Below are 27912 nucleotides of genomic sequence, written 5' to 3'. Positions count from 1 at the left end.
CTTCTTCTTATTTCTTTTGAAGACGTTTCGCTTCTCATCCAAGAAGCTTCTTCAGCTCTTGACAGGATAGTGGGGAATGGAAGGGTTTATATTCCTTGCAGACAGCTGGTCATTTGCATCCTTTTAGAGCAGCGTTGTCAAACTTGATTTCATTGAGGGCCACAACAGGGTTGTGTTTGACCTTGGGGTACCAGGGTGGGCGTGGCTATCTCAACATCATTCGTGTTGGGGGCACCTGTGGAGGCCCGAGTGCTCGGCAAGCGAAAACGGGCTCCCGAGCTTCATTTTTGGCTGCGATGGCCTCCTGCAACCTTCTGCCAGCAGGAAGGCCGCCCGCAGCCCTTGCAAGCTCTGTTTTCGCTGGCAGAGGCACCCCGGGCCAGTGCTTCACTGTTTTTTCAGGGTGGCCCTGTGGGCCAGATCTAATCACCCCGTGGGCCGGATCTGGCCCCCAGGCCTTGAGTTTGCTACCCCTGTTTTAGAGGATCGTTGAAGCACTTGGAGGTTTATCTGTGTCCTCAGGGTCACCTGAGTAATGCTCCTGGTTCCTGTAGCCTGCAATTTTTTCCCCTGGGAATCCATTCATACTCCCACACCATTCCAAGGGTGTTCATCCCAAATTGTGTAGCTAAAAGTCTGTAGAGATTCTCAGTCATCCAGGTCATGGTTGTCCCAAAGGTGCTTTTTCAGGAGGCAACTGGACTTTCTTGAAATCCTTCCATATCCTGCCAGAGCTGAAGAAGCTTCTTGGATGAGAAGCGAAACGTCTTCAGAAGAAAAAACAAGAAAATCCAGTTGCCTCCTGAAAAAGCACCTTTGGGACTGAGTGAAGGAAGTTTGGGTGTTTTTCATTAAATGGCAGATATGTCTGGGTGTTTCTGTTTTCTCAAGGTGCTGTTTTATTTAGGGAGATTGCAACTATCTTCAGTCAACGGAACGCTTGACACAAAATAATAACAAAATTAAGATGTGAAGAGGAAAAAAAACCCCGCACAAGCAATAAAATCCAAATAATCTGGTCAATCCAGCTGCTGTGTGCTTTTGTTTTATCAATTGCACGTTTTCTTTTCTTTTGTTTTATTGGAAAGTGCCTAGAGTCAGGTGAAAATGAGATGGGCAACTACTTCAATCAATCTAAGGAAAGAATAAAATCCAATATTGTTTACATTGACTCAGCCCATGGGTTTTCGAATTCTCCAGTGAGATCTTCTCATTATGGGCTTCATAACATTTTTGAACACTGGTTCTTCATGTTAGGAAAATGTTCTGCCATTAAACTACTGTAGAACAATGCACATACTTAGACAATAGCTGCTGCTGTTTTGTGTCCATGTTCAGGCACATTTTCCTCAATTTTTTTGGGGGGGCACTAATCTGTAATTTAGGAAAAGCTGCATAAAACAATGTATAGCAGCATGCACACAATGCTGTGCAAATCTTTGCAGATAAAATACATGTCTTCAAATGTATTCTCTCTGGCAACACATTTCTAAGCACATTTTTCCTGCAATTCTTTTGGGGTGTGTTGTTGTCTGTGAAGTGTCTAGGAACATTCTCTTGCCTCACAATCAGGAGGTTGTGAGTTCGATCCTAGGTAGAGGCAGATGTAGGATCTCCTGCTTGGGCAGGGAGTTGGACTAGATGACCTGCAATATCCCTTCCAACTCTGTTAATCTGTAAAGCCTACAGACAACTGTGTTTGGATCCACACGTTAGTCTGAGAGTCTTGTCAGGTGTGTTGGTATTGGGGTTTATAAAAGTTATATTTCCTGATGGTAAACCAGTCAGAAACACACAAGATCTCAGAATGTAAAAGATTTCTGATATTTTCTTAAATCAGCAGAATGTTCCCTATCCCCAACATTTTAATTTTGGGGTAATAGAGCCCAAAGCCCTTGTTTACTGTGTGCAAATAGTATTTCACTGATGACCACAATTGAGGCCCAAATTTTTTTGCTAAACAAGACAGTTATTAAATGAGCTTTGGTCCGTTTTATGACCTTTCTTGTCACAGTTAAGTGAATCACTGCAGCTGTTACATCCATAACATGGTTGTTAAGTGGATCTGGCTTCCCCATTGACTTTGCTTGTCAGAAGGTCTCAAAATGGTGATCGTGTCATAAACACATGGCCAGTTGACAAGCCTCTGCATTTTGACCACATGACCATGGGGATGCTGCAAAGATCATAAGTGTGAAAAAACGACCATAAGTCTCTGTTTCAGTGCCATTGTTGCTTTGAATGGTCATTAAATGAATGATTGTACGTGGAGGACTCCCTGTACTGCATTTTCGGTTGTCTCCTGGGAGAAGGGGGCTGCGGACTGGGGAAAGCCAGTGTCTCACGGGAAGAAGCAAAGCTGAGATAATTTAGATATCCGGTATTGCAGAAATAAGATTCCCTCCCACTTCCTCTTTCCCACAAAGTCCCATATCATGGGACGAATTACAAATGAAAGGAACAAAATAGATTGCCTCACAAAGGCACAAAACAAGGATTAATTGGGCTTTATTAACAAGCCATATACTACTTATGGTTGTTTGCTAATGCCTTTGGTACAGCTATTAACCATAGCTGAATGGGCTGCAATGTTTTTTAATGGGGAGCAGAGGAATTGGGAGGCTGCAGGAGGTGGGCTAAAGTGACTACTTATTAATCCGGGCCTGCAGGCTCTTTAGAAAGAGAGTGGAAGGGCAGGAGGTGTTGTCAATGAATTGCTTTGCTCTCTCTCCATGGAAGGACAGCCCTGGGTAAAAAAAAAAAAGACAGGTAGTCCTTGACTTACGACTGGTCACTTGGCACCTGTTCAAAGTTATGATGGACTTAACTATGGGCAACTTATGACTTGGATTCAAAGTGATAACAAAGCCCCCTCTGTGATCCTGCGGTTGAATTTAGATGCTTGGCAACATGGCCGCTTACAGTGTTCCATGGTCATGTGACTGTGTTTTATGATGATGTTAATGAAAGCCAGCATTTGCTTCCAGTTTTGGCAAAATTGCCCCATAGTGAACTTAACAACCGTGACAATGTGGTGGCCATTTAAAAACTCAGCATTTGCACCACAGAAAAAAACCCTAAAATCGGATTGGTCATTTTACAACCTTACTGTCAGGTTTCGATGCTATCTCAAAATAAATGAACTTCCAAACTGCCAATCTTTAAGGAAATTTTCTCTTTATTCGAGCACAGCAACCTGATCCTGACTCTTCGCGGTCAATACTGACCTTTGCCCCCCAATCCCTCCCTTTCCGATCCCCAATTCTCTGCTTCTCATTGGCTATCTTCCAAGTCACTCTCCTGATTCCTTTTTCATCAGTTCACAGGAATGTTTCCCCCCTCCTCATCTCCGAGGAGGCCGAATCTTCAAAGGGATTTAGCAGGCAAAAGTTCAGGCTTCATCCTCCCTTTTCTATGTCAGTGCTGAGACACTGACATTTAAAATTTATGATTTATTTACTTATTTTGTTTATTAGTCCAATTTATATGCCGCCCTTCTCCGTAGACTCAGGGCGGCTTGCAATGCATTATAGCAATAGCCTGCATACTTTTTGTGTATATACCTGCTTATTAGGGCTTTCGGGGCCCCCTAAGCGGTGTTGTTCTGTACAAAGCTGGCTTATTGCCCCCACAATCCGAGTCCTCAATTTACCTACCTCGAAAGGATGGAAGGCTGAGTCAACCTTGAACCTGGTGAGATTTGAACTCGCACTAATTGCAGGCAGCTGGCAGCTAAGTGCTAGCACTTAACAGCACTTAGTCCGCTGCACCACCGAGGCTCTTGTAATGGGTAGGCTTCATTTTGGTCATACGTTGAGAACTACCTGTAGTCCAACCAAGGGAATATCTACACTAGCATTTGCTGGTGTCAGGCGCAAGGAACCAGAGCAACACCCTGAATTGATCAGAGAAGCTTCTTTATTGCTGCTTGCCTATTTACAAGAATCTTGCCAGACTGGCTGCATTCTCTTGGGGACAACCAGATAAGAAAGGGTTTAAGGGATTTGGGGGAGATCAGGTCTGTGTCACGTCTTGTTCTAAGCTCGCCAGTCTCTTCGCTTCTTCACCCACTCTAGCTGGGCATTCCACTACATCTGGCTAGCTTCTTTTTTTTCCTCCTGTGAATGCTGAATCAGGAGATTCAGGCAGTTCTAATGAGTATAAAAGATTTATTGCAAGCTTAAGTTCTATACAAGAATCTGACCAACTAATGGTCAAGGGAAATGAGTGGGAGATAAGAAAGGCATTCAAGGTGGGCTGGTCTTAGATCTCTTGTGGGCATGCAGAGACTTGTGGCTTATGATGCGTTTGACCCCTCCCTCAGCCTGATTATCTCCTCCAATGGCCAGGGGACTGAAGATTTGGGTACCTTCCGGCCATTGAGCCATGGTGTTGAAGCAGACACTCTCTCATTCAACTTCTGAATGGGAGAATTTCATCGCAACACGTCGAGAAATAGACAAACAAGGAATAGATTATATTCAGATACAGAAATTAGTTCTGGGGAGCATAAATTGAGGTCAGCTCATTTCTGAATATGAAGCAGGTACATTTCTTCTGCATCTTGTTCATTTATTAGTCTAGAAAGTTGTTCCTGGCCATGTTTTCCATTTGTCCTACTCTGTCAAAAGTGGGTCTAATTAATGCGTCCTTTATGTTTCTTTCCTTTGCTTCCCTTGCATTGGAAGAGGGGACCGTGCTGTAACAGCTGCTTTTAGAATAATCAGCACAGTGCAATGCACATTTTTTAAAAAATACAGTAGTTTCTCTTGCTGTGAGCTAAGGACGTGAGTCTGTGACCATTAATAAAAGCAAGAGATAGAACCATAGGGAAAATGTTCCATTTATATGCACTATGCACTCTTCCCCCCTTTTCCCTCAAACAACCCCTCCGAGATTAACAGTTACATATCCAAAAAAGGAATTATTTCATTTCCTACAGACACAGCATATAATACAGTTTTGGAATAGGGCAGTAGTGTACTGATGTTTTGGAGAACACTTGGCCTATGCAAATCAGACAGAATCTCAGTTGAATTGCCACATCCAAATAGGCAATTTTTAATGTAGGAAATCAGTCCAACTGACCAATTTGAACTGGTTTGAAAAAATCCATCTGGTGGAGTGGTTGAATTAGATGCAATCTGGATTTCAGAAATGGCTGTTGAGAACAACACAGAAGCTTCTGAATTGCCCATATCTGTTTGGAATTATCAGGTTTTATTGTGTGTGTGTTTTTTTAAATGAAATTTAGCGAAGAAAGGTGAGGTTGATGGAGATGTTTGATTGGATCTCAGTCAAATTCTTGCACAATCCGAAGTGAGCAGATGTTGAACTGATGAAGTCTGGAAACAAATAGTAACGCCTTTGCAATTATTTATGTGCCGCTTATTAGAACGTGTCTGATTGTACAGTTCATTTTGATTTGAGAAAGGTCAGGTTTGGGCAATTTCGCTGAACCTCTATTGAATTCACCTATTGCATTGAATCGCTATTGTATTGTGCACCTCTCACAACTTAATTTTGTTGAAAAGACAGCACTTTTTTTATAGGCGTTTCAACTTCCTTCAAAGCTTCTTTAGATACACAGAATGGTTTTGCTACTGGTAGGAGCATCTGGCTTGATCTGCAGGCTTGTCTCCTTGTGATACTTTTTATTCTCCGATGTAAAGATGGGAAAAAGAGGCAGCTACAAGCCCTCCCCCCTTTTTTTCCTATTTCTTTTTTTATTTCTTTCTCTTGTAAGTATTTTGAATGAGGTTTAATGCAGGAGTGGATTGGGAACGACCTTAGGGTCACATGCAGCCATCAGCTTAATTTCAAATTGATTTCTCCGAATGTGTGCAACTCAAGGTTTGCCTGCCTGTCTTGCTGTGTGGAGGAGACTAAAAAGTTAATATTATAAAGGGGATGTTTCAGTGTGAATCGGTACAAGTAGTCCTCGACTTATGATGATTCACTTAGCTCCCCTTTGACGTTACAATGATGTTGGAAAACGTGACTTATGACCAGTCATTGCATTTATGACTGTCACAACATCGCTCCTGTCCAGGGTTCACAGGATCACCATTTGTAACCTTCCCAGTCAGCTTCTGACAAGCAAAGTCAGTGGGGGAAGTCGAATTTGCTTAGTGACTACAACCAAAAAGGTCATAAAATCAAGAGTGACTCACTTAATGATCGCCCTGCTCAGTGATGGAAGTTTCTAATTCTAGTTGTAAATCAAGGATTACCTGTACTGCTTACCTCAGCCATACCCAGTATCTAACCCAGGGGTGAAATGCTCCCGGTTCGGTAGCAATGGCGGCGGGAAGTTCGGAGAACCGGTAGCAAAAATCCCTGTATCCCCTCCATGCCTAGCTGAGTCGCGCAATCATCAGAGGCTTTTTAAAATTATTTTTAAAAGCATTTTTTCTACAACCTCTTCGGCCGAAGAGGTTGTAGAAAAAATGCTTTTAAAAGCCTCTGACGATCCTACTGAGTTGCCTGATCGTCAGAGGCTTTTAAAAACATTTTTTTTACAACCTCTTTGGCCGAAGAGGTTGTAGAAAAAATGGTTTTAAAAGTAAAAAAAAAGTTGGCCACGCCCACCTAGTCACATTATAACCCCCCACCACCACCAAGCCTCGCCCACAGAACCGGTAATAACAAATTTTACATTTCACCATTGATCTAACCTCTGCGGTTTACTTCTAAGGGAAAAACATTATGGTCAGAAAAATCCTGATTGTGTGGAAATGGATAGGTTAACATTAAAGATAAAGGATAAAGAAGACACAGAATATTTTTTAACATGGGATTTATTTTACAAATGGTTAGACAATAAAGGTAGAAATTAGAAGTTGGAAGAATACCGCTATATACAAGTAAATATTATTGTTATTATTGATATTATGTATAAGTAAACTGACCCAGACAATACACTGTTTATTAAGCACTCATATATGTTAAAGAAAAATGTACAAATAAAATGTATATAAAAAAGAAAAACCCTGACTGAATGTGAAGTAAAAAGTAATAAAGCCAGGATTTGGGGGGGTGAGGGGGGGAGAGCTAGAAGCCAAGAGACTGTGAGTTCTAATTCTGCCGTAGGCATGAAAGCTGGCTAGATGTCTTTGGCCAATCACCAGGAGACTGTGAGTTCTAGTCCCGCTTTAGGCATGAAAGCCCGCTGAATGGCTTTGGACCAATGACTTTCTCTCAGCCCAACTCACTTCACAGGATTGTTATTTTTGGGAAAATGGGAAGAGGATATAGTATTGTGTTGTTCACTATCTTGAGTTATTTACAAAAAGAAAATAATAAAAAGGTGCAAATAATTACAATAATAAAAACAGCGGTAGTACCTGAAAACAGCAGAAGAGAAGAGAACAAACTAGAGAAGATCACAAAATTCAAAGACCCACAAATAGAAATAGAACAGTTGTGGCAAAAGAAAGCAAAGCCAGTACTCATAGTAATGGTTTAGTAAATCAGTTTTGGTCGCCACGATATAAAAAAGATGTGGAGGCTCTAGAAAGAGTTCAGAGAAGAGCAACCAAGATGATTAAGGGACTGGAGGCTAAAGTATATGAAGAACGGTTGCAGGAACTGGGTATGTCCAGTTTAATGAAAAGAAGGACTAGGGGAGACATGATAGCAGCGTTCCAATATCTCAGGGGCTGCCACAAAGAAGAGGGAGTCAGGCTATTCTCCAAAGCACCTGAGGATAGGACAAGAAGCAATGGGTGGAAACTAATCAAGGAGAGAAGCAACCTAGAACTAAGGAGAAATTTCCTGACAGTTAGAACAATGAATCAGTGGAACAACTTGCCTCCAGAAGTTGTGAATGCTCCAACACTGGAAGTTTATAAGAAGATGTTGGATAACCATTTGTCTGAAGTGGTGTAGGGTTTCCTGCCTAAGCAGGGGGTTGGACTAGAAGACCTCCAAGGCCCCTTTTAACTCTGTTATTCTATTCTACTCTAATGGGTGCAATCCCCAGACACTTACAGTACCACTTGAACACCATCAGCAGTGACAAAATCAACTTTACTTAGAACAGTTTATATTCTGTGACCATACTTTTAATACCATCCAACATCCATGTCTGCCTATCCAAGGTCCTTGGGAATGAATTGATGGGTGGATAAAAATGTGAAGTCCTGTCTGAACATTTGGCTGACTCTGCAACGAACTATAGTCCATAAATACAGTGCATATGGTATGCCATTTCTCATGATAACAATGATAATGATGCTTGCTCTTATGAGTAGTACTGTTTACTACAACTGTTACTTACATTTGGCACATCCATAGCATATGCTAAAAAAAATATTCAGGATGGTGGCTGCAATGGTGTGCTTGAAACTCTACAATGCACCTGGAAAATGAGTGAAATGTAGTCCTGTTTTATGGTTGCCTTTTGCTTTGTTTCAGCACCTAGTTTTGATTATGGAGACATACCTTCACCACTGGGAGAGTCGGATAGCACCATCACTGTTCTCCTGCGGCCAGCACAGGGCAGGGGTGCCCCAATCAGGTAGTGATAAAGATAAATGAATGATCGAATTTTATATTTTTAACAATGCAATTGTTATTTATTTCACAATATTTACAGCCCATGCCATTCCTAGCAGGTTCGGGGTGAGAGGCGGGAAGGAGTTGTTAATAAAGTCAAAGGAAACAAAATGGAAAGCTCTGTACACAAAATTAAAATAATGTCATTATAAAGAGTCAACAATAACAGGTGCCCTTTAAATGAAACTAATAACTGAATGCAGGCTGGAATAAAATTGCTTTGAAATACCAGCGAGGTTGGCTTGGTAAGCCACTGTTGTTTGAAATTCATGCTTCTCTGAAAAGGTATTATGGAATACTGCGCACAGTATGGATATATTTTTGAAAGGAATGTAAAAATGTAAAAAAAAAAAAGAAACCACATTACATTAGAGGGAGTTGTTTACTAAACTCTGCACCGAGAAACATAGCAGGAAAAAAGTCTCTTGAATTGAAAGAAATGTGGAGCATTTCAGTACAGACTTCTCTAGTTTGACAAATGGAGCCTGACATATTTGCTGAAATAAGAAACAGAGAGTAACCAAAATTGACAGATCGGCCGATCTGTATAGGACAGTCAGTCCTATGCAATGGATCATGAATTTTGTTTGAATTTCAAAATAAGGCTATTTCCTTTTATCAAGCGGATGCATAGCATTCCACCGCCTCCTCTTTTCTTTTCCCCCTCTTATCTTTCTTGGCTTTCTAAAAATGTTAACTGCAAGGTTGTGCTTGTCCTTAAGGTGACCAACTTTTTTACAATGAGAAGGAGGACACAAATAAATTGAAGAAAAAAAATAAAGTAAAATAAAAGAAACATTTTATTCATTGCAACAATGAGTCTAATGCGTGTGCGTGTGCCGTGTCGTGTTTCGTTAAGAAGTAAACAAAGCCAGTTGCGCACGGCACACTCTCTCAAAACAAGTCTCCTGTGCGGAGCTCATGTGTCTCATAATCGCATCTTGCTGCATTGTATCGAGCCTTGACGAATCATCAAATACAAATACGTCACATCACACACAACGGATCGGATTGGCATCGATCGAATACGGAGATTTACAGATTAGTCTTCAAATATCGAAAAGGAGGACATGTAGGAGGACACTTTTCGAGAGGACAGAACTTACAAAAGAAGGACTGTCCTCCCTAAATGGTCACCTTATTGTCTTGCAAGGCTGAAACACCCCTTTTTATTGAGATGCTTCACCCATAACTTATGGGGAAAGGGATTCATTGGGGAAAACTCTTGATATAGATAGTGCTCGACTTATGAACACAATTTGGACCAGAATTTCTGCCGCTGAGCAAGGTGCTATCTGAACTGAGTTTAAGGAAATATTTTGGGATCTTCAGCATTCCTTTATTTTGCTTCCTCTACTTCTACTTCTTCCACTTTGCCCTTTTATACATTTTGGAAATCTGTATCTCCAAGTTTTGAATGTGTGGAGGATTTTTCTGCATGTCCAGTTCTCAGTTCTTAGAAGTCTGAGTTCTATGGGATAATTCTAAGATTGGGGGAGGGACTTGGCTTGGTCTAATATAATTTAATATATACAATTTCAGTGGATGTTCAGTAGATTCCCATCCACAACTGGGATCTGATTACCGTAGTTCAGTGATCAAGATAAATAAAGGGATATGCTATAATTAAGCATGGCAATTGTTTTAAAAAGCATTAAAGCAAAGTCATTGACTTTTTTTTTTTTTGCAAGAGGACTAGCATTGAGAACCATTGGCCCTACTTGTGCTATCCATCAATTGAATACTTCTACCCAGAAATAATTTTCTTTTCTTCAGTTGTCTTTCTATGGGGCACACAGTTGTTCCAGCCTTCACCCATGCAGCATGTTTATCCTGTTTCAGATAATAACATAATCTGATACTTTTCATTTTAAATAACCTATTAAAACATAATCTGATGAACTATTTCAGCATTTTCGGTTCCTTTCCCCCTTCCCACCGATTGAGCTTGGAAAGAAAAATATGCCCCTAAGAAAGTGAAGGTTTAAATTTTGCCTCCAGGCCTTTTAGAGCAGGGATCTCCAACCTTGGCAACTGTAAGGCTTGTGGACTTCAACTCCCAGAACTCCTCAGCCAGCCATGCTGAGGAATTCTGGGAGTTGAAGTCCACAAGTCTTAAAGTTGCCAAGGTTGGAGATCCCTGTGTTAGGGCACTTTCCTACATCAATGCCTGTGGTTAACTGCATTGGGAGGATGTGGGGGTTCTAAGCAGACAGCCTTGTGTCACACTTCTGCATCGCTTTGTTCTTGCAAGAGCACAGATGTAACTAGTTGGCTTTGAAGACTTCATTAGGTTAGCAGCTGAATTATACTACTGGGATTTTGTCAGGAGCTTTCACTTCCAGACAAAACTGAGGGATGTGACTGTCAGCTTAATATGTTTTAGGCTTTTCGGCTTCCTGTGTCGTCTTCGCTATCCATTTATCTGTCTCAGGGAGGGAAAGAATTGGTTTGCTTTTTTCAACCAGGTGGTTAACAAAACCTGTTTCAGTATGCAAGACTTCGTCAGGTATTTAAGCGGATATCTTTAGACACATGGCTAATAGCTATTTTGATGGTGGTAGTAAGGTTGCCAAAGCTTCTGTTTTGAGATCTTTAGTGAGACCCTTCCAAAGGCAGAATAGAACAATTGTGTGTTGTGTTGATGGGCAATGGAAGAGCGACATCTTCCTTAGTGGATCTCCTGGGGCTTTTGCTTGGAGGAAGGACCAGCCTAGGCTTCTTTGAACGTGTTGTGTATACCGAGTTGGGAGCTTCCTTTCCTTTAGCTTTTGGCAGTGAGGAAACGGCAGTCAGCAAGATCCAAATTTAGCAGCTGCCTTCCGATCAGATTGGTTGGCCAAAGCTTGTATCTGTCTTCCTTGGGGAGCTATTTTGGTAATTTCAAAGATGGAGAACGGATGACAGCGCATCTGCTTTGGTAAGTCATTGAAACAGATCAGAGATGCCTCCATAATGAAAATGCTTTTCGCCAGATCCCTGATACGTTACTAGCTGGCCCAAAGTGAGGCAAACTGCAGGAACCCAGAAGCTCCGTGAATGTATGTTATCTTCTACTACATTCACATAATGCAGGAGCACCTTTTCTGCTTTTTCTCTTAAGAATAAGAGAGTCCATAGGTCCTTTCTGGAAACAATAGGTGGAGCTTAAATGGGAGTACAGTTAGAAACAAATGTAGATGAAGCATCTTTTTCTTCTTGTTGATATTCTCTTGTGATGGAATCTAGTAGCCTGGATCCCCAGGAAGAAGAGGGTGCATTCCAGAGGAATAAGAGACAATTCATCTAGATATTTTATGTGAGAGAATGAAAGTGAAGACAGTCCCTCCCTAATAGTTCCCAGAGGATATGATAGATGCAGATAGTCAGAGTGTTTAGTCTGGCAAGATTCTGTCTACAGGTGGGGAAACAATACAAAACTCAGCTTGGAAGAATCCCCACATGTCGTTCTTGGGTCTGAAACCCCCTTTTCCACTCTATTTCTTCCTCACTACAGATTGCTTTGACAAACGCCAATTTACAGCTTGCAGGAAGCCTTTGCAATTAGTCAAGAGCTGTGTAAAATTAAGTTAAGGGTCCCAAGTTGACAATACTTATCATTGACTATTATGGTGCTGGGTGATTGACTATTATGATGTAGAATTGAGGGGGGAAAACCCTGCTGCTAATGTTCCATTTACAGGGGAATGCTTCTATGAGAAGGCAAAATTATTTGCGAAGTTTTCAGGAGGAGTCTTTCAGATAATAGTATGAACATTCCTTCTTCCAGTTGACTTTAATTCTTTTGCTGATGGAAAACTTCTTGGAGGTCTCGGACAAGCATGGCCATGCTTATTTCATAGCATATTCTGCAATCTCTTAGCAGGAAGCTATAAGCACTTCCTCCAGCATCGGAATAATGGGGTATTCCAGAATCAAAAGTGTATCTGTTTCTTCCTGCCTCCTGGAAACTTTACTGAAGGCAATTCATTTACCAACAGTGCAGTGGTGATGCCATCCCCTTAGATCAAAAGATTTATTACCCACTACAAATAGATAAGTCAGAAGATAGACAATGTGGATTTAGAAAGGGCAGTGTAGGGGAATCAACAGCCCCTCTCTGAGGGAGATGAAGGGTTAAAGAAGTGTGAAAAATAAATAATTAAAATTAAATTAGTTTAGGATGGGCTTCATTTAACATCGCCTATTGTTTTTGCTTTCTCTTCCCAACCTTCTCTGCTTCCTGGGATCTCAGCACTTATCAAGTCATTGTGGAAGAAGACAGACCTAGGAAGATCAAGCGGGAGTTAAGTGGCCCAGAATGCTTTCCAGTGCCACTCACTTTTGATGACGCCATGTCCCGTGGCTTGGTTCACTACTTCGGAGCTGAACTGTCCCCAGGCAGCCTCACAGAAGCCAGACCCTTCACTGTAGGGGACAATCAAACCTACAGTGGCTACTGGAATCCTCCGCTGGAACCCAAGAAAGCCTATCTCATCTACTTCCAGGCTATGAGCAATCTCAAAGGGGTAAGTAGCAAGCTCTGGGTGTTAATTGGTTCAACTCCATCTTTAAAATATATTAGTTTCTATCAGTGGTGAAATCCATTTTTTTTTTACTACCGGTTCTGTGGGCGTGTCTTGGTGGGTGTGGCGTGTCTTGGTGGGCATGGCAGGGGAAGGATACTGCAAAATCCCCATTCCCTCCCTACTCCAGGGGAAGCATATTGCAAAATCTCCATTCCCACCCCACTCTGGGGCCAACCAGAAGTGGTATTTGCTGGTTCTCTGAACTACTCAAAATTTTCACTACCGGTTCTTTGAACTACTCAACATTTCCGCTACCGGTTCTCCAGAACCTGTCAGAACCTGCTGGATTCCACCCCCCGGTTTCTATGACTCTTTTCCTTAAGATGACCGTGATTTCCTATCAGGGTGAAATACCCAACAGTCTAAGATCAACCGTCTTATTGCAGTAGGTGTTCCCACCACTAATTGAACCATGAGATGATTTCCTAACATTTAGGACTATAATTAAGGGGAGGAACACTTTCTTCGTATGCGGAGCATCCTAAATTGAGTTGCTTCCATTTCTAGTTTAAAAAGACTGGCAAATCTTTAATCTTCAGACTTGGGGAAGCGTTTGCCAAACAATCTAGCTAAATGGATAAATAACTTAGCAGTCTTGTATGCTTGTAATGCAAGGGTCCCATCTGGATGGGTGACTCATACATATTATTTACGCATGATCTGGGCTGCCTGTACAGGGACGTATGCATGTACACACACTGTACAGGCAATGTGCAAATTGGAGGGCCTTAAATGAAAATCAAAAAGCAGCCCACCGGACTTCATCACATTTAGATGTCCAAGATTAGCAGTAGGGCTCTGCAATCAACTCTCATTCAGTATGAAATGGGATGACTGAATCTAATTTCACAAGTTGAACACATTTCAAGATTCAGTTAAATTGTTTTTAAATCTTTTATAAGCTGCAGGATCTCTGGCAGAGCACAGAATTTATATGCAGGAGCAACATCTCCAAGCATACCCTCTCCAGTTAAAAACATCAGGAATCAAATGATGGAGATAGCGGTTACTGTTTATTAGACTAGATAACATTTGGCATGATGTACGTCCCATGTTCTTATCCTCAGTTTTGTTTTAAGGATCTTACATATGATCCAGACCTTTTCTTTTCCTGCCGAATCAGATATATCTCTCTCTATCCATCCATCAATTAATCATGGTTCAGCATTGTACTATGCAGGTTTTGTATAACTGTCTGATGGCAAGTATGATCAATACTGAAATAAGATGTGAGAACAGCAGAAGATCACAAAACTATCCAAGGGAAGAAAGCCATCTGACAATGGAGCAATGCAATTTAGGTTTTTTTCTTCTTTTTGTGTTTTCAACTCAGTATTTTTTTTAATTCCTGGTGGCTGCCTGGACAAGTCCCTGCAGGTTTTCTTGGCAAGATTTCAGAAGTGGTTTGCCATTGCCTGCTTCCCATGACTGAAAAAGAGTGATCTAAGGTAGAACTAGAACTCACAGACTCCCGGTTTCTAGCCTGATGCTTTAACCACTATGCCAAACTAACACTCTGGATTTTAACTGTGGATGTAACTTAAAACTATTAAGAAGTTATCTTGCCTGTTTCCTTGCTTAGGCAAAAGGGCAAAAGGCTTGGGAATTCAGCAACCTGGGCAGATGGTCAACTTGTGTTTCCAAACCTTCTCAATTTTCTTGAAGTCCTTCCCTGGTTCCCACATCACCCACTTGCATTTGTCAAATGTCATGCAAGTCGTGAGCCATTCAGAGTATATTCAGATGTGTCTATGCTTTAATTAAACTAAAAATTGCAATAGCAATAGCACTTAGACTCATATACTGCTTCATAGTGCTTTACAGCCCTCTCTAAGCGGTTTACAAAGTCAGCATATTGTCCCCAACAATCTGAGTCCTCATTTTACCCACCTTGGAAGGATGGAAGGCTGAGTCAAATTGCAGACAGCTGGCAGTCAGTAGAAGTAGCCTGCAGTACTGCACTCTAACCACTGCGCCACCGAGACCTTAAAAAAAGATAACAAAAGCTTGTTCTTAACCCTTGTTTGGTTTCAGGAGATTATTCCTGGGATTCATGCGGTCTCTTCCAAGCCCAAAATGTTAATTATTGTAAGACCACGCTAATTTCACAGCCCAGATGCGTCCCTTTCTGGATTGGGACTCCCTACACACAGTCACTCATGCCCTCGTCACTTCCCGCCTGGACTACTGCAACGCTCTCTACATGGGGCTCCCCTTGAGGAGCACCCGGAGGCTCCAACTGGTGCAGAGTGCGGCCGCGCGGGTGGTTATGGGAGCAACATGGCGCTCCCGTGTGACACCTCTCCTGCGCGAGCTGCACTGGCTCCCGGTGGTCTTCTGGGTGCGCTTCAAGGTTTTGGTTACCACCTTTAGAGCACTCCATGGCTTAGGACCTGGTTATTTATGGGACCGCCTACTACCACAAGCAGCCTCCCACTGGCCGGTACGCTCTCATAGAGAGGGGCTCCTCTGGGTGCCGTCAGCTAAATAATGTCGACTGGTGGCCCCCAGGGGGAGGGACTTCTCTGTGGGGGCACCCACTGTCTGGAACGAGCTCCCCCCAGAGATATGGAGGATCCTGGATCTACGCACTTTCCGCCGTGCTCTTAAGATTCTCCTATTCCAGCAAGCCGGCCTGGCCTAATTTTCTCCCCTGTTTTAAAATTCTTTTAAATCGAAATTTTAATCTGTTTTAAATTATTGGGATTTTTTAATTGTCTCGGGCTAAATTATTTAATCTGGTTTTAATTATGTCTTTTAACTTTTGTATCTATGTATTTTATTCTGTGCCTGTTCACCGCCTTGAGTCCTTCGGGAGTAGGGGGGTATATAAATCTAATAAAAACAAACAAAACAAACAAAACAGATTTTAGGAGGAACAGAGCAGCTACAGGGCTGTTTTTGAAAGACTTTAACTTTGCCCAGGATTCTTTCTAGTCTCTTCCTTGCAAATGCAGTCTGGTTCTCTTGCAGTTGGCATCGAAATATTCCCAACGGTCCAACAAGGAATCTTAGCGCCATGAGTTGATAGAAGGGACATTAAGCCAAATAATGACGATTGGTTTAATTTCCTCCACTTCCATCTGCAGCAGTGGCATTATTATATCATTTGGCAGGAAGACAGGCAGGGAGGCAGGGAGGCAGACAAAGTGGAGAATGTTTTTGTGCTGGGGAAAGATTTTGAGGGAGGATCTGGACAATGGAGGATAGAAAGCAGAGGACAAGTGGATTTTCTTGCTTTGGTGCCTGAGCCTCTGCCCAGTCTCTTGAATACCTTATTGTCAGTCCTTGCCAAGGAAAACCATCATCCTAATTGTGTTGTTTCCTTACCTGTAGGCTGTAATCTGTGGTAGTGATGGTGAGTGGAGATTCAGTGTCAAATGGCATAGCCTCCCTTCAAATGTGTCTCAGATTACTGAATTGTGACTGAAGGGACAGCATTTCCGTTCCTTTCTGGGAGATACCTGAAATCTGCAGTCTGCAGATGAAGAATGACAGAATAATGGAGTTGGAAGGGACTTTGGAGGTCTTCTAGTCTAACCCCATGCTCAAGCAGGAGACCCTCTACCATTCTGGACAAAAGGCTGTCCAATCTCTTCTTAAAAACCTCCATTGAGGGAGCATCAATGGGGTGGGGAATATGTGGTGGGTGGGAGTGTATTTGGGGATTGTAATGTGTGTTGACCTGGTCTTTGGGTGTTAAGTGAATTTTGTTGATAGGTATACTGTGTATACACGTACAATGACAATAAAGTTGTTGTTGTTGTTGTTGTTGTTGTTGTTGTTGTTGTTGTTGTTATTATTATTATTATTATTATTATTATTATTATTATTATTATTGGTTAATCTTTAGTGAGATTCACAGCCTTTGAGGCTGGTTAATAGCTCAGCAGCTCGAGTCCTAACTAAGGACCTAGGAACTGTTAAGGTATCGTCGGAGGATGTAAGCTGTTCCGAGTAAGGTGGTTTTTTGTAGAGTCAAAATGTTCAAGTCCGGCAAATTTAGAATTTCTAAATAGCGGGGTAGCCCTTTGGGTATTGCTCAAATTATTATTGCTCAAATTATTGCTCAAAAAATATTATTATTATTATTATTATTATTATTATTATTATTATTATTATTATTATTATTATTATTATTATTATTATTATTATCCACAACTTCTGGAGGCAAACCATCCCACTGCTTACTTATTTTCACAGTCAGGAAATTTTTCTTTAGTTCTAGGTCAGGGGTCCCCAACTCCTGGGCCGCGTACTGGTACTGGTCCATGGCCCATTTGGAACCAGGCCGCACAAGCGGTGGCAAGCATGTTAAGCTTCATTTGTGCATGTGTGGGAGATCAATTGTGTGCACGAAATCATCCCTCACTCCTCCGCTATTGCTACTGCTGGTCCATGGAGCCAGAAAAGTTGGAGACCACTGTTTAGATACTCTGGATAGGGGTCTGTTTGCTCATCAAAAAACCCACCACCCTGCCCTTATACCAAGCCAGGCCATTGGTGAATCCAGCACAGCATCAGTGGTGGGACTCCAGAATATTGAGGAAAGATCTGAGAACGATTTTTATTTCAAGCTGTCAGGAAGTAGTGAAGTCTTAAATGAGGGGTTTTGTGTGTGTGTATTCTTCCTTCACCCCCACCTCCCCAAAGTAATTTCACTTGGTCTAAAGCAGTGTTTCTCAAACTTGGCCACCTGAAGATGCGTGGACTTCAACACCCAGAATTCCCCAGCCAGCTCTGCTGGCTGGGGGATTCTGGGAGTTGAAGTCCACGCATCTTCAGGTGACCAAGGTTGAGAAACACTGGTCTAAAGGGGAAAAAAGTGTTATCAAAGGGAATTTGTCAGGTATAAGGTGCATGTACCAATGATAATTGGAAAAGAAACATATAGTTCATGGAATGTTCATATTTAGTGGTTTGCAGCCACCCTGGAGAACGGTACAATATCCAACACGTTTATCCCTTCCTCAAAAAACAAAAATGAAATAGCTCCCCAAGTATTATGATCTTCCTTATATGTTGGTCTATGACCGTAATAATTTTGACATCTGAATTTGAATTCATTTGAATTTTATTTTGAATAATTGATTTGATATCTTTCATTTCAGATAACAAGTCAAAGAGATCATGGGTGTGATAAAAACCTTGCTTATCTTTTTCTTCTTTTGTAGGAAACAAGGCTGAATTGCATCCGAATAGCTCGGAAAGGTAAATATTCTTATACGTTTATTTGCTTGATTTTTTTTTAAAATTCTACCTTTATATTTGGTCGATTCAAGGTGATGCTACCACTTCTTATTTCCGCCATATCAACCATCCTATGAGATGGGTTGGGTTGAGAAGGACTCACCCAATTGGCTAAGGAAGGACTAGAACTCACAGTCTCCTGGTTTCTAGTCTGGTGCCTTCACCACTAGATAAAATTGGCTCTGGTTTTTGGAAGTAGTTGGTCCTTGCCTTCTTCTTCCTAGAGCTGAGAGAGAGAGAGAGACTGGCCCAAAGTCACCCAGATAATTTTCATACTTAAGGAAAGACTAGAACTCATGGTCTCCTGGTTTTTAGCCAGACACCTTTGCCACTACACTAAAGTGTCCCCCCTCTTCCTCCTTCTCCTCATGCTTTGTAAAAGCTCTCCACTTCTAAGAAGTCTTTCCCTGCCTCTGTAGATGTGTAGGGCAATTGCTTTCATCACACACTCAAGTGGCATCTTCCTTTCCTTCCTTCCCCTCCTGAAGTCTGAATTGTACAAATCTATTCTGCCCCAGCTCTGGATTCCCGAGGATATTGACACACACCAACGGTCCTTATCAAATTTATTAAGTAGCAAGAATAAACCAAAGTCCGGCAAAGGTTGGCAACCAGCCCAGAAAACAAGATACGATAAGACTTTTCCAAAAATGCTCTGATGATAATTACAAGTTGTTTCCAGCAAGAAACTTACTAACGGCGTGTGACTTAAATAGGCTAAGGGAGTGGCCAATTATCCTCAAGCCTTACTTTCGAGGAGACCTCCTCCTCCTGAGTAGCCACTCCTGCCTTTTGGCAGCCCTGCGTGCTCGAGCATTGAGAAGAGGCTCCTCCACTTCACTCTCTCCACTTGAAGGAGCCTCTGGAGGTTCTGACGGCCCTGGCTGAGTCTCTACCTCTGGCACCACATCCTCTTCAGCCTCCTCGCTGTCCGATGCGAGCGCCGGCTGCGCAGGCTGCTGGCGCGACACCACACCAGCCACCTCGTCATCAGGATCAGCCACGATCTGCGCAGGCTGCTGACGGGCCACACCAAAATCTCATTTCCCCCAGACATAATCCAAAAAACCCCAGCAGTAATCTAAATGGCTCTCCAGAGACACTGGAAGAACAAAGACTTTTTTGGGGGGGTTGTTTTTGTTCTACATAAAAGGCAGACTTTGGAGAAATTACTGTACTCTAAAATTCAGCTGTTAAAAGCAATCTATAATAACAATCTGCAGCAAGGATGGGCAATGATTGGGTGATAATCAGTAGTGGGTTCCACTTACCTTGCTACTGGTTCGGAACCGGGAGCACGCATGCGCACAGTCGCTTCACTCGTGTGTGGTGCTTCTGCACATGCGCAGAACCTTCTGTGCATGCACAGAGCGTCCGTGATGATATCCGGGCCGGTGGGTGGAACCTCCCGCCACTGCCACTACCGGTTCTACCGGGGCAAACCGGTAGAAAACCACCACTGGTGATAATGCAAGATGAGCAGGACTATGCTGTACATGTTGTGGGGGCAGAATTTTCTGATGGTGGTTCTCTAAATTTTGGAGAAAAGTTTCAAAGAACTGATAGGACAAAGGGGAAAGAGACATCGAAAAGCTGCAGAAAAGAGATCCAGGACTCCATTGATCTCTAAAACTATGATTGCTGATTCCTGGTGTACAGGGTGCTTGATAGATCACCATATATACTCTAGGATTAGGTCCATGCCTACAAAGAATTTGCTATCTAAATGCCAGCCGAGAATAAGACCAGAAGGAGAACAATTCTAGACAAACGGAATCGAGAGATCCCCAAATTCACTGAAAGATGCTGTGTTGGGCAATTGGCCTTGTGATATGTAGTTTTAATGTTGGGTTGAAATGTTTTCTCTTTTTCAATCTTATTCTCAGGGGCCTTGAGGATTAGTTTTTATTTATTTATTTATTTTATTTATCACATTTTTGAACCACCCATCGCCCTCACAAATATTCTTTCTCACATTTTCTGGTAGCAGATTTGTGTTTGCTTGATGAAAATGGTAGAGGATGCTACTTGCTGGCCTTTTTCCATATTTCTCAATCTGAACAAAAGGAGGTCCCTCCTGATCAGGGATGGTATTCACTTGCCTTCACTACCAGTTTGCAAATGGGAGTGTGCGTATTTGTAGAGCATCAAAAACGGGATGTCATGATGTCTGGGCGGGTGGGCGGAGCCTCCTGCTGCCGCCACTGCCGGTTTGCCCAAACCGGATAGAACCGGTTGAATAGCACCACTGCTCCTGATCATGTCTTATGGAATGGAAGCAGGGGTGGGTTCTAAATTTTTTTACTACCGGTTCTGTGGGCGTGGCTTATTTTGTGGGCATGCCTTGGTGGGGGGTAATGTGACTGGGTGGGCGTAGCCAACTTTTTTTTTTTTACTCTTAAAAGCATTTTTTTGACAACCTTAAGAGGTTGCAGAAAAAAATGCTTTTAAAAGTAAAAACAAAAAAAAAGCCTCTGATGAGATGGGCAGGGTAAGTGACCGGGCCGGGGACTGGTTCGGGGGCATGGCCAGCCAATGTTATTACCGGTTCATGGCTACAGTAGTTTGTTCTAATTGTGTCTATTCCTGGATTTGGTGGTCTGGCTCATGGTGACTCAGTCACCTCCCATTTGGATTGCTGTAATGTGCTCTACGAGGGACGCGGTGTCTCAGTGGCTAAGACGCTGAGCTTGTTGATCGAAAGGTGCCGCGTAACGGGGTGAGCTCCCGTGACTTGTCCCAGCTTCTGCCAACCTAGCACTTTGAAAGCACGTAAAAAATGCAAGTAGAAAAATAGGGACCATCTTTGGTGGGAAGGGAACAGCGTTCCGTGCACCTTTGGCATTTAGTCATGCTGGCCACATGACCACGGAGACATCTTCGGACAGTGCTGGCTCTTCGGCTTTGAAACAGAGATGAGCACCACCTCCTAGAGTCAGGAACGACTAGCACATATGTGCGATGGGAACCTTTACCTTTATCTTTAACGTGCTCTACAGGGGGCTGCCCTTGAGGAGTGCATAGAGTTTCCTTACTGTAGTTTGTTAATGTATTGTTCCTTTGATTCAGGATATGAAACATGGTAGATTTTTAGTTTCGTATTCAATCCCACTTTAAAATAAAAACAATTAAAATGAAAACAAATAAAAACATACAACATGTACGCAGAAGGTGTACCTTAAACAGTATGAACTCAATCTGCTCATCAGAAACTTTGAAATGACACATTCCTCGTGATGATGAAGCCTAATTCAGTTCATTTAAGGACATATTGTAAGCCAGATTTGTTCGGAGGCAATGGCTGGAGGTTTCTTGCTTGTGTCTTGGTTTTAATTGCAAAAGACACACAGATGGATGATTCCTGCCAAATTTCCACAAGGGCAGTTCTAAGTATCATCAAAACAATGACATCAACTACTAAATAATTCACCATGTGAATTCCGAAGACTGTTGCTTGTGACTTAATTGAAAAACCGAGAATCTCTAGGCAAATTTTGATAAGGTTGGAAAACGTTATGGCTCTTCAAATGTCAACCATGCAAGTGATGTATGTATTAGCTATGTCAAACATCTCCTTGTCAGACATCAACAACATACATGGTTCAGATTTGGTTGTTGGACTAGGCCAGTGATGGCTAACCTTTTTGCTCCAGAGGCTCCAGAGACTTTCTAGGAGCCTGGGGAGGGCAAAAACAGCCTTCCCCACCTCTCCGGAGGCTGGAAAAAGGCCGTTTACTGATTTCCATTGGGCCCAGAAGGCTCAAAAATCAGCTGGCCAGCGCACACATGCGTGCTGGAGCTGAGCTAGGGCAATGCTCACATGCCCACCAATATGGCTCCATGTGCCACCTGTGGCACGCGTGGCATAGGTTCGCCATCATGGGACTAGGCAGTCAGCTCTATAAATAAATAAGAAATAATTGAGAATGTGGTGCTTTCATCCTTCTTTGGCTCTGAGAACTACAGAAATAAGAACTACCAGTGTTACAGTGGGATAATTTGACATGTGATATAGAAGAAGTGGGGTTTTCTTTTTTTTGACAATCATGTATATCATTGGAGGATAATTCCAATTTGCTGGTGGAAAAGCATAAATTCTATTACCAACAGAAGTAATCAGAGGAGCATTGTAACTATATGCAAGTCTAGCAATCTACCCACCAGCTGTAACATGTTTAAGAAAATGAAAAGTTGCTATGGAAAGAAGTTTCAACTTTAGAACTGAATGCACGTTTATTTAGTACAGAGCTTCCTTTATCTACGATTCCCTGGGTGGTCTGAGATTGCATACAACCCTTAAAAGCATCCTTCTGATGGTTTTGGCGCCCCTTGAATTTTACCCACTAAAACCCAGGGGTAAACATTTCGCTTCAAGAAGACAAAACGGAAAGAGGATATTTCTTTGAGGCAATATGAGAATTCACATGGTTCTTCGGAGAGCAGAACATCAGACACCAGGGTTTAGTTGAAAATTTTTTAATTGTCAGAACGTTTGACAAGGGAACCAGTGATTCAAACAAAGTGTGGCTTTTCCTCCAGCCAATGTAATCAAGCCGAAGCTAAAAAGGCATCTCTTAAGGACACGGTGGCTCAGTGGCTAAGACGCTGAGCTTGTCGATCGAAAGATCGGCAGTTCAGCAGTTCGAATCCCTAGTGCCACGTAATGGAGTGAGTTCCTGTTACTTGTCCCAGCTTCTGCCAACCTAGCAGTTTGCAAGCATGTAAAAAATGCAAGTTGAAAAATAGTGACCACCTTTGATGGGAAGGTAGCAGCGTTCTGTGAGCCTTTGGCATTTAGTCATGCCGGCCACATGACCACGGAGACGTCTTCGGACAATGCTGGCTCTTCAGCCTAGAAACAGAGATGAGCACCGCCCCCTAGGGTCAGGAACAACTAGCATGCATGTGTGAGGAGAACCTTTACCTTTATCTAAGGAGGGTTTAATTGGAATTCCATAGTGAAGCAGAGGTTGCCTCAATAGCCCAAGTCTCCCCTACCAATTCTACATCTCTGAAATATGGTGATAAGAATTCCCCATTCCCATTTTTAGGTATTTTTTAATTTTATTTAAACTGATAAGAATGCCATAACTCCATAAGCTCCATGAATAACTAAAGGCAAAGGTGAAACTTCCTTGGATTGAACTCAGTTGTGAGTGACACCATGGACGCATCCATGAATATTGAAGCAGTTCTCTACTGATTTCTTCCAGGATGCTCTTTTGATTCCACAATATAATGTCCATTTTTGAGATATATTTTTTTTGGGGGGGTCTCCAACTCAAACACTAACCAAGTCTATCCTGCTTAGTTTTGGGGGATTTTTGTGTGTGTATGTGGGTGTGTGGGTGGAGGAGCTCAATTGGCAAGATGCTGTTGCTAACCTGCTGTAACAAGCTTTAAAAATATATCTGATGAGATCCAGCAATCTTGTTCCTATGTCGTCTGATGATGCATGCAAATTTTATGTAAGAGAAGGAGAAGCTCAGGGTGTCCCTCTCCTATTTTCAGGTTCTCTTGACCCACCTGTTTGCTGTTTATCTCCTACAGCTGCCTGTAAAGAAAGCAAGCGTCCCTTGGAAGTTTCCCAGCACTCGGAGGAAATGGGTCTCATTTTGGGCATCTGTGCTGGAGGACTGGTGGTGTTGATCATCCTCCTTGGGGCAATCATCGTTGTCATTCGGAAAGGGTAAGGAAGCATTTTGACGACTTTGTTCTTGCTGTCATGCAGGCAGTGTTGTGGCCCACCAGCGGCCAGTGGAGCTGGTGGCAGACTCAGAGAGTGAAGAGGTTGGGGAGGAACATGGGCCAGTCCTGGAGTCTGGGGAAGGCTCTGACGAGTGCTGTATGTCGGAGGCAGAGAAGGGGCCAGGGCCGTCCGACAGTTATCAGCTGCCTTTGGAGTCGGAAATCAGTGAGGCAGAAGAACAGTTGGAGCCTGTTCCCTATGTGTGCATGCGCAGAGCTGCCAGGAGAAGGGAACAGCTAAGGAACAAGGGCCGACTCGAGAGTAAAGCCGCAGGTGGACGCTGAATGGCCCCTCCCATAGGGAATAAAGAGGAGCGAAAGGGAGGAGAGTTTGCAGGAGACAATTAGTTCAATTTGTGAGGGTGAAGATCTGTTCCTGATTTCTTGCCAAGTAATTGCTGCTACAGCGTGGAGTTTGGAAGATATTGACTTGGCAACTCTCCAAGCCTGATAAAGGTCTGTAGTTGTGAAATCTCACGAAAGACTGTTTGCTGGGACTTTGCTGGCGAGGAATTTCCCTTTAACCTAAATAAAAGAGGTTTTATCGGGACGAGGAGTCTGCTTGGGAGGCCTGGGTCAGAACAGGCAGCTCCAATCCTTTTCCAACAAACGTACCTCTCTTCAGAGCTGAATCTGACTCAGCTTCCTCTTAGAGATTAGCAGCTCGGTCAAGTGGAAGAAGGTAAACACTCAGTGAAGAGGCAATCAGGTCATCTACAGGTAGTCCTCAACTTAAGACCACAATTGAGCCCAACATTGATGTGAGAACTTTGTTAAGTGACTTTTGCCCCATTTTACGACTTTTCTTGCCACAGTTGTTAAGTGAATCACTGCAGTTGTCAAGTTAGCAACAGGATTGTTATGTGAATCCGGCTTCCCCATGGACTTTGCTTGTCAGAAGGTCACAAAAGGGGATCACACGACAACCAAATTTAACCAATAAATATGAACCACTTGCCATGCATACAAATGTAAATCACATGACCATGGGGATGCGGTGATGATAGTCTTAAGTGTGAAAAATGGTCATAAGTCACTTTTTTTCCAATGCCGTTGTAACTTCAAATGGTCACTAAGTTTATTTATTTATTTATTTGTTTATTATTCACATTTCTATGCCGTCCACTCTCCGAGGACTCTGGGCAGCTTACACCAAAGACAGTATACTAAATAGCATATTGCCCCCAACAATCTGGGTCCTCATTTTACCCACCTCGGGAGGATGGAAGGCTGAGTCAACCTTGAGCTGGTGAGATTTGATCTGCTAATCTGCTGAACTAGCAGTCAGCTGAAGTAGCTGCAGTACTGCACTCTAATCTCTGTGCCACCTCAGCTCTTCTGAACTGCTGTAAGTGAGCTGCTGTAAGTCGAGGACTACCCGTACAGGAACTTGGTCAAATTTACTTGATACACTTCTTATTAGAACTGTGTGGTGCTTTGGATTGAACTTGGAAGAGAGGCTGTGGGATCTGAGGAACATCAACCCAGCACACTGCATGTAACACTTTAGAGGCACTGTGTGATTATGGAAGCAGATACAGCTGCTTTACAATATCCCAGGAAGGTGCTGTATTCATGTTTCCAGGGCAGTGGTGGAATTCAAATTTTTTTACTACCGGTTCTGTGGGTGTGGCTTGGTGGGCGTGGCAGGGGAAGGATACTGCAAAATATCCATTCCCACCCAACTCCAGGGGAAGGATACAGCGGTGGGTTTCAGCAGGTTCTGACCAGTTCTGGAGAACCGGTAGCAGAAAGTTTGAGTAGTTTGGAGAACTGGTAAATACCACCTCTGACTGGCCCCACCCCCATCTATTCTCTGCCTCCCGAGTCCCAGCTGATCAGGAGGAAATGGGGATTTTGCAGTAACCTTCCCCTGGAGTGGGGAGGGAATGGAGATTTTACAGTATCCTTCCCCTGCCATGCCCACCAAGCCATGCCCACCAAGCCATACCCACCAAGCCATGCCACGCCCACCAAACCCACAGAACCAGTAATACATTTTTTTGAAACCCACCACTGGAAGGATACTGCAAAATCCCCATTCCCACCTCACTCTGGGGCCAGCCAGAGGTGGTATTTGCCGGTTCTCCAAACTACTCAAAATTTCCGCTACCGGTTCTCCAAAACCTGACAGAACCTTCTGAGTAGCACCCCTGTTCCAGGGGTTTTCAAAGTAATTCTTCTGAATTTAATGTGAGGCATTGCACAGCCCTACATTTTAATACCATTTAACAATACATTCACTTTATTCTTGCTAGATTCTTTATTCTTACTTTATGAAGAGACTGGGCAACCGTTTGTCTGAATTGGTGTAGAGTTTCCTGTTTTTTTTTTGTTTTTTTTTTTAATTTGATTTATATGCCGCCCTTCTCCGAAGACTCAGGGCGGCTTACAATGTGCTCAGCAATAGCCTTCATCCTTTTTGTATATTTATACAAAGTCAGCTTATTGCCCCCACAAACTGGGTCCTCATTTCACCTACCTTAGAAAGGATGGAAGGCTGAGTCAACCTTGAGCCTTGGCGAGATTCGAACCCTGCAGTAATTGCAGGCAGCTGGTCTTAAGCAGCTTAATAACAGGGTGCTTTAAACCCTTGTACTACCAAGGCTCTTTTTTTTGTTTGAGCAGGGGGGTGGACTAAAAGACCTCCAAGGTCCCTTCCAACTTTCTTATTCTGTTAGATCAGAGCAGGGCTTATTGACATACCTGTTTTTCACAGCATGAAAGTATTTCACTGTTTCTTGAAGACATGTCCTCATAACATAACCTTTACCTCAATGGCAGCTTGCTGCTGAAGCAGGCCGAAGCTGGTCTAAGGCTGTTCCAGGATGAAAGTATGTTTTCTTTGCTCTTATGGCAAAATCTCTCTCATATGGGCATTTGAAGTTTCAACGGAGGTTGGGCTATATTCTTTTCTGTTCCTCCTTTCATATCTTTAGTGCAATTTTTAATTCCGATCTAATTGAATCTTTCTCTTTCCAGCAGCCATTTCATGCATCTTAAGATATTTTATTCTTCCTGCTGCTTTGAAAGGACACTTCTAAGGTCTCACCATTTTTTCAGGAGAAATTATTTTTTTTCAATTCCCCCAAAGCATACAACAGATTAGATTCTTAGTTTTGTTTAAGGCCCAAGGTGTCTAAGTGGATTTTTTTTTTCCAGCATTAAAAAATAATAATAAAAGCTTGCCTTGATAATACCGGTCTCCAGTGATTGGAGAGAGCTGTTTGCTTTTTCATATCAGTTTCCCACAAACACTGGAGAAGTGAAAAAAAAAATAGAACTGCTGTTACCAAGATAGGCTTTTAAATTATTCTTTTTAAATGCTAGCATTCAATGGCCCACCAAGATTTCCTCTGTGGTTCAAATCCAAAATCAGATGCCAAAATACATCTAGGTAGAATTATTTTAAATTTCTACCTTCAGAATTATAGTCAGTGGACTATGGCAGAATATAAATGCGAACTGTTTAATAATATGACTTGATAGACCCATGATGGCAAGCCCCAGAATTTTTCTAACAAGAAAGGCTAAATTTAAATACTCATTGGGGCATTCCAGAAGTTAAATTGGGAATGGGGGTGGGGGGGTGGGGCTGCCATCCTGCTGATGCCTATCTATAGATCAAAAGTGGCTCAGAATGGGAAAGGGTACATTGGACCACCCCATTGAAGAGATATTGTTATGTTTAATTGATCAATGGATTTAACCAGCTTTACTTTCAATTGCCATTTGGTGATCACTCTTTTTTTCTTCTCCCATACATCTTCATCAGTATGCCAAGTTC

At 42.6% G+C, this 27912-nt stretch overlaps 1 protein-coding gene across 1 annotated transcript in view; it reads left to right on the top strand.

Annotated features, from left to right (window-relative positions):
- Window positions 1–27912, top strand: part of PTPRU (protein tyrosine phosphatase receptor type U) — a 407475-nt gene that overhangs the window by 274031 nt on the left and 105532 nt on the right. Inside the window, exons 11-14 of the mRNA XM_070950088.1 lie at window positions 8419–8521; window positions 12794–13067; window positions 18302–18338; window positions 23928–24066. Coding sequence (XP_070806189.1) covers window positions 8419–8521; window positions 12794–13067; window positions 18302–18338; window positions 23928–24066 — 553 coding nt within the window. The remainder of the gene's footprint in view (window positions 1–8418; window positions 8522–12793; window positions 13068–18301; window positions 18339–23927; window positions 24067–27912) is intronic.

The sequence above is a fragment of the Pituophis catenifer genome, unplaced genomic scaffold, assembly GCF_029215685.1.
Source record: "Pituophis catenifer annectens isolate HBS135680 unplaced genomic scaffold, rPitCat1.0.hap2 SCAF_9, whole genome shotgun sequence".
Lineage (NCBI taxonomy): Eukaryota > Metazoa > Chordata > Lepidosauria > Squamata > Colubridae > Pituophis > Pituophis catenifer.
Note: the sequence above shows the minus strand (reverse complement) of the source record. Positions and strands in the feature narration are given on the sequence as shown.